The 19,963-nt window shown below is 38.1% G+C and overlaps 1 protein-coding gene across 4 annotated transcripts in view; it reads left to right on the forward strand.

Annotated features, from left to right (window-relative positions):
- Positions 1-19,963, forward strand: part of SEC24C (SEC24 homolog C, COPII coat complex component) — a 38,580-nt gene that overhangs the window by 7,822 nt on the left and 10,795 nt on the right. For 2 of the 4 annotated variants that reach the window (XM_032116060.1, XM_032116061.1), the window contains exons 3-13: positions 2,885-2,968; positions 5,395-5,536; positions 6,410-6,588; positions 7,841-8,290; positions 9,553-9,683; positions 10,893-10,961; positions 12,689-12,800; positions 13,601-13,728; positions 16,230-16,368; positions 18,282-18,397; positions 19,674-19,798. In XM_032116060.1, the coding sequence (XP_031971951.1) occupies positions 2,885-2,968; positions 5,395-5,536; positions 6,410-6,588; positions 7,841-8,290; positions 9,553-9,683; positions 10,893-10,961; positions 12,689-12,800; positions 13,601-13,728; positions 16,230-16,368; positions 18,282-18,397; positions 19,674-19,798 (1,675 nt within the window). The remainder of the gene's footprint in view (positions 1-2,884; positions 2,969-5,394; positions 5,537-6,409; positions 6,589-7,840; positions 8,291-9,552; positions 9,684-10,892; positions 10,962-12,688; positions 12,801-13,600; positions 13,729-16,229; positions 16,369-18,281; positions 18,398-19,673; positions 19,799-19,963) is intronic. The other 2 variants (XM_032116062.1, XM_032116063.1) reach the window with 2 other exon arrangements.

The raw sequence follows: 19,963 nt of genomic DNA on the forward strand, positions 1-19,963 counted from the left end.
TCCTATTGTAAGTCTTCTTTTTTCTTGTGATAGCGATTATCTTTTTTTCTCTATGTAATTTGCATGATGCTAAGAATCATGTCATCACATATTCTGAAGTTGTTGTGCTGTCTCTTATCCAGTTTATAGGGCTTACTCTTCTTTTGGTAGTACATAAAATTAACGCATTGAAAAACAGCCTGCTTTTTTCTCTATGTCCATGTCCCTGTGTTACTGAAGCACCTGACTAGAAGAGTCTTCCTGGTGAGGTTATGTCGAGAGGCAGCAGTTAGGGACTGTAACAGATTTATAATTGAGCCTGCCTTACATTATTGTGTAGAAAGATCTGCCCTCCATCCTGAAAGATTAAGACATACAACTCTAGATAGAAAGTGTATTTGGAGCTATTTTCTCTAATGTCTTTAAATTCAATAAAAAGTTTGTAGACATGTGGCAAGCTAATGTATTCCAGAATTTCACTGATTCTGCAGGATCATATCCCTTGTTATTTTTGTCTGTTAAAAAAAAAAAAAAGAGTAATTGAACTTTTGATTTCCTGTTTTCAAAAGGAAGGCTGACTTTTATAAAGAACTTTGTGAGTCTTGGTTTTCAAGTACCTGAAATGCTTTGGGAAATCAATAGTGACTTTAACATGTGAAATGTAGAGTAGAAAATAACTATAGCTTTGAATACAAGTATGTCTGCCTTTTCAGATCGCAGGGATGAATTCAGTTTTGCTGAAATTAGCACAACATGAACTTAAAAATATTTGTTTAGGTTTCAGATGGATGTTCTAAGGTAATTAGGACTATGCTGGTCATGCTAATCATCTCCGTACTATTCCCCCTGCAAGTACATCTTCAGTCTTTTGCAACTTCTTGAATTTTAACCCAGATTCAATGAGAATAGAACAACCAAAGTGCCTCTAGTTGTCTTGAAATGAACAGAAATGGGGGACTGAAATTTGGGTGCTGAATAATTGCACTGTTGGATTTTTGTGTAGAGTTAGTAGAGTAGCAGAGTAAAAGAGTTGAGTGTGGTGTGGTAAAGAATGGGTTATTCAGTTGCTTCATCTTCCTTTTCTTTCCTTAATCCTCTTCCTCCCATGCTTTCAATAAATCTCTTCTAACAGCACTTTCTGAGAATTTTGAATTAATTTCACAAAGGGTTTGCATTCTATAAAAGTAATGAAAATCATCTCGAAGTGGAGGAAAGAAACCCTGCTTCCCGGGAAAACAGAGGCAGAGCTCAGCCACTGAGCACTCTTTTTGACTGCTCGCTGTAGCCATTGACTAGCTTGTGTTTTCTGTCCAATGGAAGGAATGGGGAGAAATTGTACTTGCTTTAGTGAGGGAGAGAAGGGGATTCAAGAAGAAGAAAAATTACCACAGATTTGGAAAAGTTGCATCAGTGCAGCTATTTATATAAAAGAGGTTTTGGCTGTTAGCAGTGTGAAGAGTGATTAGGGTGTTTGTGAAAAGAAACTGATGAGCATCTCCTATCAGTTACTTCAAGAATTTTCAGACTTTACAAGCCTGACAAGCATCTCTTTTTAAGGGAATTAACTTTTTTCTTCTGGATTATTTCTGGTTTGCCTTTTTTAATTTTGGAACAGTGGTTCCAAAATTAAGTGTGGTTCATGACAGCTCAGTAATGACATACCTAGATACCTTGAAAACATTCATATACACTTGTGCAGATTAAAAATGCAGATTTTGTGCCAGTAATGATTGAAAGGTGATGTGACACTGAGGGCAACAAGCTGGTCTCATTTGAACAACAAAAGTGTTTTGCACTACTCAGGTGGTGTCTCATGTACTTTATTGTTATTATCAGGCAAAGGCCATCCACAGTTTGGGGGAATTTTTTTCCATCTTTTTTTCTGAGCCCATCATTCCTGGACTTAGTAGACTGTATTAAGGAAATCTCAGTTGTCAGGCTGTGCATTTTGGACCTGCTGTTTAGGATTCCTATCTTTAGAAGAAAGCAATGTAAAATTCAGAGCAGTAGCACAACAGCCAGAGGTTGACCTGTCAGTGGCTGCTGAGTATGAAATCCCTGTGGAAGAGGGAGTAAAATGAGCAACACAGTATGAGAAACAGCAGACAGGTGATAGTAAACATAGTGACAGTTATCCTTTCTACCACCACACATAATGTTTACTGCAAGTCTTTGTGGCAAGACCTGTTGTAGCTGCATAATGTAGAGGAGAGAGAATTAATTTCAGAGGCAGGAATTTAGGAAACACTGAGGGGTAAAAGGAAAACGGCCAGTGTTATTCTGTAATCTCAAAATAGTTGTCTTAGGGATTTATTTTTAAAATAACAGTAAAATTGCTTGGAGGACTGAGTGAAGAAATGTTGGGAGCCAGTGCCATCCTTAGTCAGGGAGAGTTTTGCATCTGATTTATGTGGCAAACCCTGACTCTAACTAAATGGAATCATGGGAATGCTGTGGCAGTGATGATAATCTTTCTGGGGACCAGAAGTGGAGTGCTGTGATGCTAGCTGAAAATAGTCGCTTCTTGTTACGAGAATAGTGAAAAAACCAGAACAATTTTGTCCTGGTCCTTTAGTCAGTCTATTGGTTTCCTTCAGATGAGGTCATGTGGTTAAAATGCAAACACAATTATCTGAATACCATTAACAATTAGTCTGTGACAGGATCATTTTACATTAGGCTTAGTTTATGAAACTGTTAACATTTGTGTTAGTGTAAAGACTATATTTGTAATATGTTATGCATGGTAGAAGAGAGGAAGTGTAGCTTAAGGAACAAGGTGGTAGATGACATGAATTTTGTGTATATGGTATTTTCTGGACTGCAGGCTGTTCTCAGCATTGGAAAGGCTGTTTCTCAGTGCTTTCTCTCAGGCTTGATTTACTGGTGTATTCTGTCTTTCCAGGTTACTTTCCTTCCTTGGGGTTTCCTTCGAAGGGTTCTCCTGTATCTCTCAACTCTGACACTTCTCTTGCACCTAATTTCATAGGTAAATGGTGTTCTTTCTGTGGGAGTGTTTGTGCTGTGTCACTGCTTCTGTGCCAAGTTCGCCTTTAATATGGATACCTATCTCAAAGGTTGGGTACCTGATTGTTTAGGCAGAGGTGGGTGAGGCATTTCCTAATCTATTTGTAGGCAGCATTCCAAAAGCATAAATAGGATATGAAGAAATAACCCTAGTAGAAATCCCTTATGCATGCTGATTCATAGATAATACTTGACTTGTGACTAATGTTTTCTGAAGTCTGATTTCAAAACCTGAATTGGCTCATTCAGGTTCTGTCAGGTACAACCCTTAGTTTAAAAGAACTGGGTCTCACACTTGAGAGGGAAAGTGAGGTTTGAAGGGATAGCATTGAAAAGAAGTGAAAAATCTCCTCAAACCACCAGGAGATTGTTACTGGAAGTCATGAGATTTGTGTAGCTTGTGCTTTTGTTTAAGGGAAAAAACAAGTTTTTGACTTTCTTGGCTATACTTAGAATCGAAATACATGCTAGGAATAATTACTTTTCCGAAAGTTGTGACTTGAAATAGGAAACGTCTTTTCACAACTAGCAATCAAAATGTAAGAATTAGAAATGCTGCAAGAAACCATATTGTACTTTTCCTTTTTTCTAACTAGAGGTATTTTGGAAGAACTATTTTTAGTGGTGTCAATTTTTTTTGAAGATTAGGGTGTCAGAAGACCACCAAAGCCTACCTCAGGGCTTTGAGGAAAATCATAGGCATTTCCCATTTTGCTGTCAGTTACCTCCATTTTGAAGTCTTTAATAAGTAGGAACATCTCAAAGATGTTGGAAGGGGAACTTGAGGATTTGTCAAGAAAAATGAATATTAGGGCAATAAACCACTAGATACCTATACCTGTTCTAGTGATTTCTTATTCAGTGACCATTTGAGCAGTCTGTGGTTGGGGTTCCAGAAGTATACTTGTGATAAGAACTAGAAAAAAAATACTTCCAAAGCTTTTTCTGAAGTAAACAATATTTGTCAAATGGTATGCCTGTTAAATTTGGGGGTGGAGGAATTTGACTTAATATATATAAAAAATGTGTGTAGGATCCCTCCAGGAACTGGATTAAATATGCCTTCAAAGACAAAAGATAAGAAGGCCAAACAATTTACATGTACTATCAGAGGAAAGAAAGTACAAAGTAGATGGCAGGTATCACAAAAGAAATACCCTACGAATAGTTAGAGATCAGGAAGTGCTTAGCCAGAGGAACAGTAAGATGAAGGTGCTGTAACAGTAGTTTAGAAAAGACAAGATTAATGAGATTAAAATATATAAAAATAATAAATGTCTCTAGGAGTGATTAAATCCTGTTTAAAAATGAAGAGCAGCAGGAGGTTTAGTAATAAAGAAAAAACCCCAAGAAATTATCAGTTATTCATACAAGGTCTAGTTAATTCCTTCCTTGACTTTACATCCCCAGGTTTGCTAAGAATTGGATGTAGCAGCTAAGATAAAATGTATGAGTTGAAACCTCGTGCTTTAGGGTATAAATTACACTATAGAATTGAGAAATGGCTCCCCTTATTTCCTATTTTGTAATGGTTCCTCACAAGAAGGTTTCAGAATCCCTTTGAAATTTGCCATGCGGGTCACTGTCAGAGTGACACAACAGTGTGTGTGTGTGTGGCCCTGGTCTCATGGGGCAGTTTTAGCCATCTGTACTTAATGATACCCCATACATGAAATAGGTTCCCTTGTGGTTAACAGGCATGGTCATACAGTTGTTCTAATTACCAGCATTGTTAATATAGTATTATTAAAAGAGAAGTTTATATTCTCTTTTTTGGAAGTAAAAACTGCAGTTTGTCTGCTGGTATTGTATCCAACATTTTGTGGTCTGTGGAAAGACTGGTTTCTGAGGCAAATATGTTTAGGCTGTGACTGAACGAGCTCAGTCTGAAAGATGGGAAAGTATTTGTGTCTCAACCCTGAGAGGCTGGAAAGAACAGTCTGTGGTGGCCCCCATAATGTTATATATAAATGCAGTAAATAATGTAGTTTTTGAAAACTGAATCTGCTTGCATAGCCTGCTTACCTTTGAGATAGGGAAAACTGACTGTAATGAACATCAGATTACATTGAATACTCTTCTTGGTTTAGAAAAAAATAATTGGTCTTGGAGGGGAAAGGATTCGGTATCTTACTGACAAGGTAATTTTCTTTTCTTCATAAAAGGTGAAGTTGTCTTTTGAAGACCCTCCACAGCACATATTTTCTGCTTGATCTATGTGGAGATAGTAACTAGTGACACTGACTAAAATTATTTGTGCATAACTTATTTGTTGCTCTTGGAGTATTGTTACAGCAATTCTGCACTTGAATTTTTCATGGTAGTTGGTTCAAGCCCTTGTTTTTATAATTTGTGATATTTTAATTTTTTTTCCCCTTATGTTTGTAGGTTCCTTAAGAGCCGCGCCAACATCTGGAGCTCCCCCTCCAACCTCTGGAGCATCTCATCCTTCTGGCCACCTGGCATACAGTCAGTTTGAACATGGAGATGTGCAGAATGGGATTCCAGCCTCAGCAGCCCCGATGCAGAGGTGCGTATGAGAAGAGTGAATTATAACAAAATCCTGCCTTGGTAGACCTGTGCTAGGTCTAGACTTTTTAGATCTAAGTCAAACTAAATACTTTTGGGTTTTGTGGTGGACATTGACTTTCTTCATTGCTTTGTTATTGTTTTGGAGAAACATTTTGCCACAGGGGTATTTGTTAGTGAGTATATATGGAGATAAAAAACTTGTGGAAGGATATGAGCAGATGTCAATGACTGATGAAAACCTCTTCTCCTCTTAAGACATTCTTTGTGGTAGTCATTTTCCCCTAACAAAAATCTGATGCCCATGGTCTGTCTTGTCTTAAACCAATTGCATCCACACAACTGTAGTATTTGTTCCTTGGCAGTGTGAAATTATCTCTGGACCACGTGGCTGTCTTTACTGGGTAATGTCTTCATCTTGATTCTGGGTCCTCTTCTGTCCTTTATGGATCCCTGAGTTACTGTCATCTAAGGCTCTTCAGCATCTTTTCCAGAAAGATACTGCCATGACCTCTGTGGTGAAAGTGGCAATAGTCCCAGAGGGTTCAAGTCTTTTGGGTGGCAGAGCATTCTTACATAGCCATGCAGGCCTTACTGTTGCTCACCCTATAGACTGATTTGTTGCGATAACTGAGATGGAATTAACAAAAACATAGCATTTGTATTTTAAGAGCTGGTAGGATTTTTTTGGGGGGGTGAAAAGGATTCAGATCCATGCAGGATATGTAATTATTTTTCCAAAACTGAGCTACAGTGTTTCATGTAAATATATGAGACCCAGGTAGTATTTATGTGGTAGAACAATTTTAAAAGGCGCAGGGAATTGTAACTTCTATAATGAAGAATCAGTTAAGTTTGTCATCTTCCCTCTCAGGCCACCTGCTTCTCAGCCGTTTCTGCCAGGCTCAGCACCCACGCCTGTCAGCCAGACATCTACGTTCCAGCAATATGGGCCCCCCGCAGCCAGTGTGCAGCAACTCAGCAATCACATGGCAGGGATGACAATTGGCAGCACTGCAGCCTCTGCTCCTCCCCCAGCTGGACTGGGCTATGGTAAGGTTTCCTGACTACAGAAATATGCTATTGATTTTTATTTTTGATAGTAATTTCATAAAAGATTTTTTCTTGTCAGTGATTCATTACCATATGGTTATGGGAGTTCTCTGCGTGTTGACATCTGCCATTGTAAACAGTACTTTTCTTAACTAAAAAGGTCATAATTGGGGAAAATAGAATTGAGACTATTGTAGGGGACAGTGCTGGCACTGCTGGACATGAATAACAAAGGAGGATAACAACATTGATCCTCAACTAGGTGAATCTTGAGAAACACAAAATGGTCTACCCCAAAGTTGTCTGTTGGAGAGTCTACATGTCTTGCCACTGTTGTGCAGCAGCCCAGTAAAAAAAAAAAAAAAGAAAGGAAAAAGGGCCTCGTAAATGTAAACCACAAAGGGCTGAAAATAACTCTGAATGATTGTGTGAAGGGTTCTGCTGGAAGTCAAGAAAAAGCTTACTTAAACAGTAGAAACTGAATTTACAGTAGAAACTGAATTAACAGTAGAAACTGAATTAACAGTAGAAACTGAATTTAGATACTTTGTTCTATGGTATTAGTTCTACAGTCTCACTGCTGTAGATTCGAGGGCTTTTTAAATTGGAGACTAGAATTTTGTCCTTATTATGTGTAAGCTGGTCTGACTATTTAAAAATTGCTTTGCTAAAGTACTTTTTAACAAGCATCTCATAAGTCAGATTTTATAGGAAAATTACAAGTAGGTAGGGGATGCAGATTTTCTTGGCCTTTTGGCAATGTGTTTGTTAAAAATTATTCTCAGAAAGAGTACAGAGCTGCTAGCTTCATGCTATTAAAACCACAAAGCTCAAAACTATTATTGATATACAGGCTCCAACTGAGTGTGAGGTTTAAGATAGAAACTTAGTTCAAGAAATTCATGGATAGACTTGTGGTGGTTCATGTTTTGCTTATTCCTGGCTTTGCCCTTTTTTACTGGCCTTGAATCTTGAAATGTATTCTGATTATGTAAAATAAGCAGCTCAGACTTAGAGAGAGAAGGCAATGAAAGAACTATCAAGTTTCAGGTCCCCTGAAAGAGTTTCAGCTCTCTGATCAATCTAGGAGGATGATTACTTAGGATTTGTCTCTGCTGGTACTGGTAAGTTCACCTGAAGATGAGAAAGTGGTAGACTTACTCAGGTGATGTGGAGCAAATGGGTTTTTCTTGCGTCTTAATTGTCTTGAGGATAGGAGAAAATGATGTTATATCTTCTTTTTTCTTACCAGGTCCCCCAACATCAGTTCCCCCAGTCTCAGGAAGCTTTAGTGCAACAGGATCTGGTCTCTACACACCTTATAGTACGAGCCAAGGACCCCCTCCTACCAGCGTGTCTCAGGGTCTTCCTTTGGCACAGCCTCCGTTTCCTGGTCAGACAGTATCAACTCAGCGCCTACCTACTCAAGTTCCTGGTTTTGCCCCACCTCCCCCTTCTACAGGGGTTGGACCTTCCTCTTACCCTCCTACCACAGGTGCTCCAAGGCCACCTGCCATGCCAGGCCCACCACTGCCTGGGCAGACAGTTGCTGGACCACCATCATCCCAGCCTAATCATGTATCCTCACCACCACCTCCATCAACTATGGCAGGGCTGCACCCTGGGCCTCCCATGGGTGGTCTCCATGGACCATCTCCTCCCACTCATCCTCCTCAGCCAGGATACCAAATGCAGCAGAATGGTGAGTATTCTTGGTATAGGAATTTTAAGTTACGTGTTCTTTGTATGCTGCAAACTGAGAACTAGATTTCGGGTTGTCACTTGTGGGCTCCTGGCTGCACATCAAAGCTTCCATTTTGTTTCCCTGTGCTCATGTCTAAGATAATATCATGTGTCATTCTAAGATATTTTATAATACAGGTGTTAATAAGATTAACTAAAGGAATTCTAGCTTACTTGGGCAAAAAAGTGTTTAGCAATTAGTGCCATAATACTACCAGAATTTGTGATCAAAATTTTATTATGGACTCTAATTTGATGTCTGAAACCTCACCTGTTCAAAAATAGACATCAGAAATACCGAAAAGCCTTATTTTATACTTCTTAAATTTGTGGCTACTGTGCATATGCAATGTGTATGGGAGGAGTTGTTAAACATTGAAAAAGGAGTTGTGTGTTTTCTCCTTTAATTCGCATAACCATATTTTTCTCCCTTGTAGAAGCTTACACATCTTAAATGTACTTAAAAGTAAGACCAGTTAAGCTTTCTGTATTCAAACCAGTTTTCACTGGTTTTTAATCAATAACACAGATAGCTGGGATAAAGTAATCGTGCAGCTTTGCACAGCTGGACAGGTAAATTGCTTAAAAATATCTGTTCAAATTCCTATGAACTGTAAAAATACTAATGGGTTAAATCATGCTCTTACTCTGTATGTGACTGGAATTGTCTAAAATAATATGAAATAGCTTGAGGTAGTTACAAAACAAAAGCGAAAATCACACATTAGCCTATTACTGTAATTTCAGACGAGCCAAAACTGCCCAGGGGAACTCCTTGCAGTTCTTTAATTTAAAGAATTAGGGATCATCCACTGGCTTATTTGGCTGTTCTGTGTGCACTTTCTGTTAGACAGTTCTGCAGGTAAATGTTCATAGTGCATGATCTTAATGTGCATTGTAATGAACAATTACAAACTCTAAAAATAGTTACAGTAGTGTGCTGGTTTGGGCTGAGGTAGAGCTAATAGCCTAAAAACCTGTTTCCTTAAGTCTAGTTTTGAGGATTGTATCTATCAGTTTATTGGATTGTCGATAGAGACGTACCAGTCTAAGCTGAAACACTGTGATAAATATGTTTAATCGTAATTAATTGAAAAGCACATGACTTTATTTTTCTGGAGGGTTTTTTTTTTAATGATGGCAGGAAATGTGGGAAGTGCCAAATGAGGAAATGCCTAATATTAAGCTGCTGTTTGATTCTGATGTTCTTTTCTTGTTAAGGTTCCTTTGGACAGGTGAGGGGTCCCCAGCCAAACTATGGAGGAGCCTATCCAGGAGCACCAAATTATGGAAGTCCGCCTGGACCACCGCCTCCACCAAAACGCTTGGATCCAGATTCCATTCCCAGCCCTGTAAGCTTACTTGTTCTTACCAGTGTCAACTCTTCCATGGTGTCTTTGCATAAAACAGAACTGACAAAGACCAAAGCTGAAAACAGGTTTCTCATTCCAAGGAATATCAGTCTGTTTTCCTGCTTACGTTTTTCTCTTCTATCCACCTTCAGTCTTTCATGATGAATAAGCCCAGAGGCAGTATTTTTCTTGATGACTAAAGGAAGGCACTGCATATGGAAATCACTGCTCTAATTCCTCAAGTCTTTTTCTGTACTGTGTTATCTTTTGAGAATCCTTGAGGGCTCTGATTAAACTTGTTTCTCCATTTTTGGAGTCTTGCATAATGACTTTCCAAGGTGAATTGATTTCAGGTTTTGAGGTGACAATCTGTGAACTGTATGATCCATGTTTAAAGTATGGTTAGTAGGAGGTGATTGTAGTGCTTTTCCTATAATCTGTCAAAAAGCTGGTTTGGTTTTTTTTGGGTCGTGAAGTCATGGTGCTACGTCAGTCAAATACGAACAGCTTCTCAAACTGGGATTGTCTTTTAGAATGGAGGTTCTGAGACAGGATGAGCAGTTGTATCTAATGGTTAGCAACGATGAGTAATACTAAGCCTTGTGGTCTTATTGCCACTAGTCTACTGTGCTGTTCCTTTCACTGCTGCTGATGCTGTTTCTGTACTTCAAAACTATGAAGAGAATGTAGTCTTGAGTTATATCTTAGATCCGAACTGATGTTATTCAGAAGGTACTTGTATTTAAAAAAGATTACCTGTTTAGATTCCAGGTTTATGTAAAGCTTACCACTGTGTTTTTTCATAGAATATAAGTCTTTAATTGCTTGTCTGCCTCTCTTCTCTTCCACTAAATGAAATCTCAAATGGCTTGTGTCAGTTGCCTTCATGTTAGCATGTTCTTAAAGCATAAAAATCCCCAGTTTCTAACCAAAATGAGCAGCAGGTGAGCCACTGCCTCCATTAGCAACGTGTCCAGAGCCAAGCCAAATATCCCAGCAAGACTGGTTTTGGAATCAATGTATGCTGCAGAAGCTGATGTGTCCTGTTGCATGAAACAGTATCTGAATGTATCTAATTCCAGTGCTACAGGTTTGGGTAGAAAGAAGTAACACTGTTACTTTTGGTTTATTATTCTCTTTTCTTTCTTTTCTTTTCTTTTTTTTTTTTTTTTTGGTGGCGCTCTTATTTCTTATTAAAAAAAAAAAAAGCAACTAAATGAGCTGCCACCCCAGCAGAAACCCAGACACAGAATAGACCCAGATGCAATTCCTAGTCCAGTAAGTGCTGTATATATGTCAATTGTAGTCTGTTGGTGACCATCTGTGCATGCCTGAAACCTGAACTTCACCTTGCTAACCCTCCATCATTAATCTTTTACCCTTTCCTTGCTGTCTTCTGCTTGCCTGATCAAAATGAGTAACATTACACCACATGAGGTTGTTAAAATCTTCTGTGATGAATGGTGGCACAATAGAAAGCAGTTTTCAGAAACAGATCATGAAGAATGTCTCCCCTTCACTTTCTTTGATCTTTAGGATATTGCCTTCATCAGATTCCCACTGGCATTTTCAGTGTAAGCTAGTAGTATAATTGTCCATACAACGTGTGTCTCATGTCAGCATGCACACAGCATGAGCTGTTGTAGCCGTGTTTTCTACCGTGTTTTGATCAGAATTTGCTTACTGTTATTGTTGATATACCAGTACTGGGCCAGTGTTCTGGAGTTCTAAAATTGCAGATGAATGGGAGTTTTTTTAATGTTAATTCCTGATACAAATCTTTTAGTAGTTTGGTATGAGGCATGGGGAGCTATAAACATTCTCTCATTATCTGTGCTCATGCATAACCATTAAATTTTGACTTTGAAAATTTAATGTTTATGTTGGAGAATCTTACCTAAAGAAAGAAAGAAAAAAGCAGCTACCTTTTGGATTGGAAGAAGAAAAAAAACAACTTTTGGCTTTTTGTTACCCTTTGTCACTTCTTCTTCATGTAGTCACAGTTTATCATTTAACAGGTACCAGTGGTGAGATCAATGTCAGTCAGCCTGTAGACCTTTGAACGGAACTAGATTTATTCTAGAGTAGTCATTGTCTGAAGCTATGGGAGGCTCTCTGCTTGGCAGCTTGCAATCTGTAGTGAGAGAGTGGAAGTTCTGCCATGCAAACTTCTGCATTTCAGAATTTAGGCAAAGGCAGGTGTGTTTGATGGCAAATAAGAGTAGAAGAATGGTTTCTAGCTTTAATTCTTTCATCCAGTTACCACTGTGGAAATGTAGTTTGAACTGTGTACGAGTACAAATGTCAGTGGATATTTTAGTAAAGCAAAACTATTCAATATATTTCCATGATCTTAAGCAAATTTGCAGTTGTAAAGAATTTGAAATACTAAGAAATTTAAGATTTTTATAGGCTTTGAAGTTTGATTCATTGACAAGTCTATTGAAATTTCAATTTCCACGTTCCCAGAATTCAAATTGCAAACCCTTGAGCACCACAAAGTAATGAAGATTTCCACCTGAGCTTGCAAGCCATATGTCTTTAGGCCAGAGTTGAAGTGGTTAGAAGTAAAGGCATACTATGAAAACAGTGGGAACATAAGAGAAAGAAAAAGCCAGGTTGCCTCTAGAACTTCAGCTTGAGGATTATAGAAGCTTACAATTCTATTTGACTAGAACCATACAGGGGAATACTACCAAAAATTCCTTTCTTGATCTGAGTTTGGCTTTTATGAGTTCAGATCAGACTTTAAAACACAAAATATGCTGCAAGTAAGAACACTTGGGGAAAATATACTATTTGCAGCTTGTAATTTATTGTTAGTCATTAAGTACTATTTGAAATCAAACTGAGAGGTGACTGCTTGACAAAATTTACTTGCTCTTCTTATTTTTAGAGATAGTAATGTTTGCCTCAGGTCCCCTTTTCACTGTGTTAGAGATTTTTTATTTTGCAGTACTTGGAAATCAAGCCTCCAAATAATAGCATGGTGTTTTCCATCACAGATTCAAGTGATTGAAGATGACAGAAATAACCGTGGGTCAGAACCATTTGTCACTGGAGTGAGAGGGCAGGTCCCACCTCTTGTAACTACAAATTTCTTGGTCAAGGATCAAGGTAAACTATTTTTCTTTTCCTAAACAAACAAACAAAACACAAATCCCAAAGAGTCAGTGACAGAACCATATCTTTAAAGGAAAGAGGCTTAGTTTCAGGTGCTCTGTTGATTTGATGTCAGTTTAGATTATCCTGATTGTGTGGTAGCTAGTAACCAACTTGCAGGTAAAAAATGTTTTCCAAGGCAGATACCTAGGACCAGCATTAGCAGAGATATCAGAAAGCAGCAAATGAAGCCTCTTCTTTAGAACTTTATAAAATACACTTAAGAACTGAAATCTACTAGCAACATTGTTAGAATTGGACTGACAACTGTATTTTTTAAAATTAAGAGGGATGTAAGTTGGTCTGAGAGCTCCATAGAGAAAAGATGTTTCATCTTTTAATCTCTGACACTTTGAGTTTTAAAGTTCTGGAAAAAACTTCAGAATCTGATTCTGTGATTAAGTATTTTACTCTTCAGCCAAAATTACAAAACAGAATAGTAGAAATGTTTTGAGTAGAGTTTTCTGTCTACATTATATTTTAGTCTGTGAATACAGTGAAACAGAAATGCCTTTTAATAGGTTTAGGTTGACCGGGAGTCAAGTTCATTTATTTTAAGGTCTTTTATTTTATGTAGTTAATCATGAAGAGGTATTTTATTTGGAATTCAAGTTTTCCATAGATTGGACCTGAATGTTTAGGTAAGCTCTTAGTGTCTGTGGCTTAACAACACAACTTGAGGTATTTTTGTTTCTGTTCTTGAATAAAAACTTAATTTGCTCTGAAATTTATGGGTTTTTTTATTTGTTCCCCAGGTAATGCAAGCCCCCGCTACATCAGATGCACATCTTACAATATTCCCTGCACCTCTGACATGGCCAAACAATCCCAAGTTCCCCTGGCTGCCATCATAAAGCCGCTGGCTACTCTGCCACCGGAAGAGGTGAGAACCGTATGTAGAGTTGTGTGCCCTGTGCACGCTCAGCAGGAGAATGCTCTCAGGTGTCAACATTTAGCACATATGTTTAGAAGGCATATTTAGGTAATGAAGACCAGGTAAACATTGATTCTCCAACAGGTGTGCAGTAGAGATCTGTAAAGCAGAAGAATGTTGTGTTTAAAGTTTTTAATATTTTGATGGCCATGATAATTTCAGCTTTTTTGCCGTAGCTGTCAAGCACTGTCACTAAATGACCAAAATACTAGGATGGTCATAAAGGCATCCCCTTCCAGCTGATCTCAGTTTCTTTCTTGGTATAAAATATTTAAATGGTTGCTGATCACAGGTATTAAATCTTTTCTAGAATGCCAAGTCGTGGAATTGGATGAGAATTTATGAAACAGCACTGGTTAAGCTATTTAATATGGATGTACATGCACAGCACTGTGTGGGATGACAGCACAACACTGGGTACTGGGCACTGCTGAGCTGCACTTGTATTTCTGCCCTTTCTCTCTGCAGCACTTACTTCTCTCTAGGTGTAGTGTGTGGCTGTTTAGCCTTTTACCCACTCATGTTTGGTTGCTGAGAATTTGAAAGCTCAGAAACTTTTACAGAGTTTGACATTCTTTTAAGTAGTCTAAATACTCTGGCTACTGTGTAGTGTTAGCCTGCTTGGAGCAGTGACATAAAGACAAACAGGCTTGTTAAATTTGAATACATACGTCTGCAGTATTCTGTGCCCTGCTAAACCTAAGGGTAGCATCTGCTGAGAAAAGCCATTTCCTCTGGTCTGTTTAAGGGTTCTTTTAAGGTTTTCCTGTTCCATTTCATTAGTGTTCCTAAACTATGGTTTGAATTTTAAAAAGTGGTTTATGATAAAACTGATCTGTGGCTGAAGTTTAAAAGAAACACGATAGGAGAATGAGGTCTTACTTGGGAAACTTGGAGGCTTGTGAAGTTACACATTTTTAGCAAAACTTTACAAATAATAATTGTTTGGTCTCCTGATGTGTTTATGCTTTGAACAAACACTTATGGTGTCCAAAAAAAAAAAAAGGCTAGGATTGGAAAATTGCCCTGGAGACCAGTCAGCTTCTAGTATTTGGAAGTTCTTTATGGCAAGGGAAGACTCACTGTGGAGGGGCCCTTCCAACAGATGAAGACTCAGCTGTTCAGAGCAGTAAGACTGTAAATAGAACTAAAGCTTCACATATGAGAGGATGAATGTTTCGTGAAAATAATATCTTATGAAACTATAGCATTCAGATAAATTTATGATATTTCGTAATCCAGGACCTTTGCCTTAGGTTATGCACTGTTCAGGAAACCAAACTTGAGGCTTTGGAAAGAAGTATCTGTCTTCTGGGACTAAGTGGTTAATGACAAGTTATGTATAGTGCTGCCTGTTTCCAGCACCCTTGTAGTTTGTTTGCATGTTACAGAGGGGAGGCTGAGAAAAAAAAAAAACTGTGTTGAAGTACAATACCAACATTTCCTGCCAGTCAGAAAAGTTGGAAATTTGTTTCCTCTGAAGAGGTCAGCCTGGCCTATAGGAAATGAGAAATGCTGGCTGCAAAACCACTGTACTGTCATTAAATGATTAGTGGGGTTGAATGAAAAGACATAACACATCTGTGGCATGAAGAGGAAAGTGACTGGAGCATTTGCTCATCTTCTGATCAGTGAATATGTTGTCTCTGAAAAATGAGCATAGATTTAAGGTAACTAGAGAGTTAAGACCAGACACCTTTATTGGCAGAAAATTTAAAAACAAGTAGTTATATTTTTGAGCTAAGTTTTTAGTTACAAGAAGTGCTTTGAACTATGAATGCAGCTTATAACTTGCATGAGTTCTGTCTCAATAATTTTAAAGTGCTTCCTGCTTGTTCTGATGTTGAGAAGTTGCCAAGCATCTTATTCTGGTTTGGGTGCAGAAAGAACATATTATAAGTAACAGTTGAAAAATGGTGTCACTATATAACAGTTTTGAGGACTTGCTGTACAGTGGGGTCAAGACAGTAAGAACTTGTGGTTATAATGCATTTCATGATAGAGTTCAAAAGTAAGTCTTACCAGATGGAATTTTTTACAGTAGATACTGTGCATTCCATATAGTCAAGAATATAATGACTGGCTTTGCTTTTGTTAAAAAGCTTGCTTTTTACAAGGGGAAGAGAGAAGGGTGAAGAGTCACTTTCAGTCTTCCATGTTCACTTCGGATATATCTGGCAGTGCATTGTGGTCATGTTCTTCAAGCCACTGGCTACGTGGGAGAGCCCATTGATGACTCTAGCGTGCAGAGTACTGCTGTGCTAGAGCTTGAATTGAAAAGCACTTACGAAATACTTGTTCAGGCTTCCCACCTCCCCTGCACTCTTTCCCACAATGCTATATCTTATGCCATGTACAGGGAGATAGAAATGACCACACAATGCAGAGCTTAAAACTTTCTCATCATGGTGTGACCTTTCTCTTCATGTTTTTTTCTCTTGCTTCCACAGACCCTTCCTTATTTGGTAGACCATGGAGAATCCGGTCCTGTCCGATGTAATAGGTGCAAAGCTTACATGTGCCCTTTTATGCAATTCATTGAAGGTGGAAGGAGGTTCCAGTGTTGTTTCTGCAGCTGTGTCACTGAGGGTAAGGTTTCTTCTGGAAATCACTCTTTGGGCTCTACTGGAAAGGTCTTTGAACAAGATGCAGACAAATAAGTCTTTATCAAGTTACAATCATTTATAAGGAATACTGTGATTTAATACGTGTGTAGTCTTGTAAAAAATTATTGTAAGGCATGTTCAGTGTTCATTTCTGAAATTGTGTTCAAATAGGTGCTTATGCATTGTGGTAGTGTAGCAAATTTTTAATACGATGTATTTGTAGCATAATGCCAGGTGGTTTGAAAGACCGTTGTATTTTCTTAGGATATTTCAAAAGTACGGGATTTTTTAACAGACTGAGATACAGATCTAGTCTGTAGCATGTGTTAGAATTTTTTTTCTCACAAAGCCTTTTTTTGCCTCACAAACATTCCTTAGAGGTGAGATTGCAGTTAAATCTGCTACAGCTGAAAAAGAGTTTTCAGTACAGGCCAGTTAATATTAGTTGCTCTTCTAAATTAGTACAAAACGTGCTTCATTTTTAAGCAGAAGTCACAATGGGCTGCTCATAGCATGACATTTGTAGATTTGTTTTGAAAGCACAGTGGAATGTAAGGTACAACAAACCTTATGAGGACGTTTTCAGTGTTCCATTTGGTAGCTTTTAATGGACTGTTCTTACCACCTCAATTATGCTGTACAAGTGTTTGTACTAACCAAAATGGGAATTAGAAATGGCCAACTTTAAACACCAATTTTGTCTAGTGATTTTCTGCCTGCATACATTCCCGGCCCTTCTCACTCAGCAACTGTATGTACCTTTAACAACTGAGCAAAGGCAGAAAAGAGAGGGATGCTGAGAGACAGCTGATGAAAGCAATACTCTGAAAACACAATGTAGTTGTACCTAAAACTTGAGAACAATTTTTGTTTTCTCTCCAAAAATCATCAGGCAATTATCTTACATGGGATGTGTACTTGGGAACAAGAGTGATAGATGCTTATATATAGTCTTAGTGATATCACTTTGTTTTCTTTTGAACTTTTTAAACTTTAAATGCTTAAAGTAGTTTAAATATGGTGAATACTGTCATTCCAGGTAATCTCATTTTATTCTCCCCTGGAGCTATATAGACAGCTATATAGAGCTATATAGACAGCTGTAGCTGCAATGCGTTTTGTCACCGGAGCAGTTCTGCAGGAGGGAGTGTCTGTCATGGTAGTTCTTGGGGCACAAGGGAAATACTTGTTTCTGCAGCTGACTTTTGTAGGCAAAAATTTAGCTTAACTCCCATTTTATTTTCTGATACCTCATGCCAGCACAGAAGTACTGGGTGCTGGGCATGTGGTTACACTTCTGTTCCTCCTTCTTAATCCACTGTAAGAAGTACTCTGTCTATTCTGATAAAAAGATTATGGGAGTCTCTGCATGCAAGAGTGCCTGGAGGCTTTACTCTTGTGCAGCATGGGAAGGGAAGGAAAAACTAACCCAAATAGCAGAATAAGGAGCTCAATGTTTTAGTAAGCCTGATTTGAGTCAGTAATGACGTAGCCTGTAGTTTACCTCAAACTCTGTTTTACATAATTTGTTGCAACTTATATGGGACGTTATATTTTTCCTTTGGACTAAATCCTTCAGAATAATCCTAAAAGTGTATTGTAGTGATGCTTCTGATATGAAATGTAAAATGAGAATGGAAAGGAGATTCAAGAAAAGTACAACAGTAACTACACAGTGTGCTGTCTGGTGCATGAGACAAACTGGAGTAAGTTTGGGTTTTTTTGCTTTAATGATGTTCTTAAATTGCATTAATATTTTTAGTACTTGTGTGCTAGCCCAGAGTGCTAGTTCACTTTCCTGGAGTTTTTTTTGAAACAGCTGTTGTCATGTTGACTCTCTAGTCACAGTGTTTATTATGGGCATATCACTGAGCGTAATGATTTTTCCTTTCCCAGTGCCACCTCACTACTTCCAACATTTGGATCATACTGGAAAGCGAGTAGACTTCTATGACCGACCCGAGTTATCACTGGGGTCGTACGAGTTTCTAGCAACAGTTGACTATTGCAAGGTACAGTAGAACGTGTTTATTGCTTTATTTATTTTGCTTTTAAGTAAAAAAGCTATTTTCTTGAAAGTAAGAAAGACATGAATTGTCTGGGGCTGATTTCTAGCTGGCAGAGATAATTAACAGCATTAATCCAACCCACTTTACTGCGTAAAATAACATGCCTGTCTGCTTACTTCCAAAACTAGAGGAAGTCCTGATCACACATGACATAATATAATTTAATAGCTATCTCTGAATTTTTTTTTTTTCCTGGAGCTATATAAGCAGCTATGGCTGTGCTTACCTTAGGAGTTCTGCAGAAGGGACTCTTGTGCAGTAGTCCTTAGCAGAAAAGGGGGTTGTAGGAGAGGTTCAAGACAAGTACAATAGTAACTGTGCAATGTGCCACCTGTTGCCTAAGGCAGACCTTACCTACTGAACTTCAATTTCAGATACAGCCAAAGTGGTTAAAAGCACAAGAATAGTGTGGAAATGTATCTTTTCAAAGCTGTTTTGCTTTTAAATTAAAGATTTAAATAATAATTAACTTCTAAGGAATAGGGAAAATATGTGCAAGGTATTTATTAAAGCAACTTATATCTCTGCTGAAATATTATGCTGAGAAAATAGATGTCTAAATGTGAGTTTATGCCGGTTGCCTTCTAATGCCTCTGTTTTACTTTGAGTTAAGACAAAAGGTTCAGTTATTTTCTAACAGCTTAAGAACTTTAAATCAAATGAGATGCGATCTTCCTAGCTTTTTTGAAAGTTCTTCTGTTTTGCTTTTGTTCTGAGTGCTTGTTCCATTATGACCTATAGATTTCAGTAAACTATTGACTAAAACAAGTTTTTCATTCCCAAAGAAAGCCAGATTTTTAAGAAGGAAAAAGTTGTCATCCTTGGAGAGGAAAATCTTTTAGTTTATATAGGTGAAATCACCTATGACAAGTATGGTCAGATTCCAAAGTCTTGAGATCTGGCAGGAATCTTCCCTGTCTACTTTTTCAATCTATCCTAGTGATGTAAACGGATTGTTTAGTTATAACTGTTCTTCTCTGATTAATGGTAAAGTCAGTCTAGGGCATTTAATACCAGTCCATTTCAAACATAATATGATTACATGTCTGTTAGTTGGAAAAGGACAGGAGAATGAGCTGAAGAAACAACTGCTGCTCATGCTTACAGAGGTACATGAAAGCAACTAAGTTTTGACCAGCATTGATTTAGCTGTGTTAGGGAGCTGTTATGTGAGCTGCATTACGTGGCAATAGTGTGATTTCTTCCCTCTCTTCCACAGAATAACAAGTTTCCTAGTCCACCTGCTTTCATTTTTATGATTGATGTGTCTTACAATGCTGTGAAGAGTGGCTTAGTGAGGCTAATATGTGAAGAATTAAAGTCACTCCTAGATTACCTGCCCAGGTAGGTATACTGTGAACTACTGTTGTCAATTAAAATGGGAGATGCTGTTACTTTTTCTCTTTAAAAATGCTAGAAATTAAAAAATTATTTGATAATCCTGTCAAGCTTTTCTTCAGAAAAAGGCCAAGCTGAACATTTCTTGATACCCTTCTAGGTGAAAATAAG

Source organism: Corvus moneduloides, chromosome 8, assembly GCF_009650955.1.
Source record: "Corvus moneduloides isolate bCorMon1 chromosome 8, bCorMon1.pri, whole genome shotgun sequence".
NCBI lineage: Eukaryota > Metazoa > Chordata > Aves > Passeriformes > Corvidae > Corvus > Corvus moneduloides.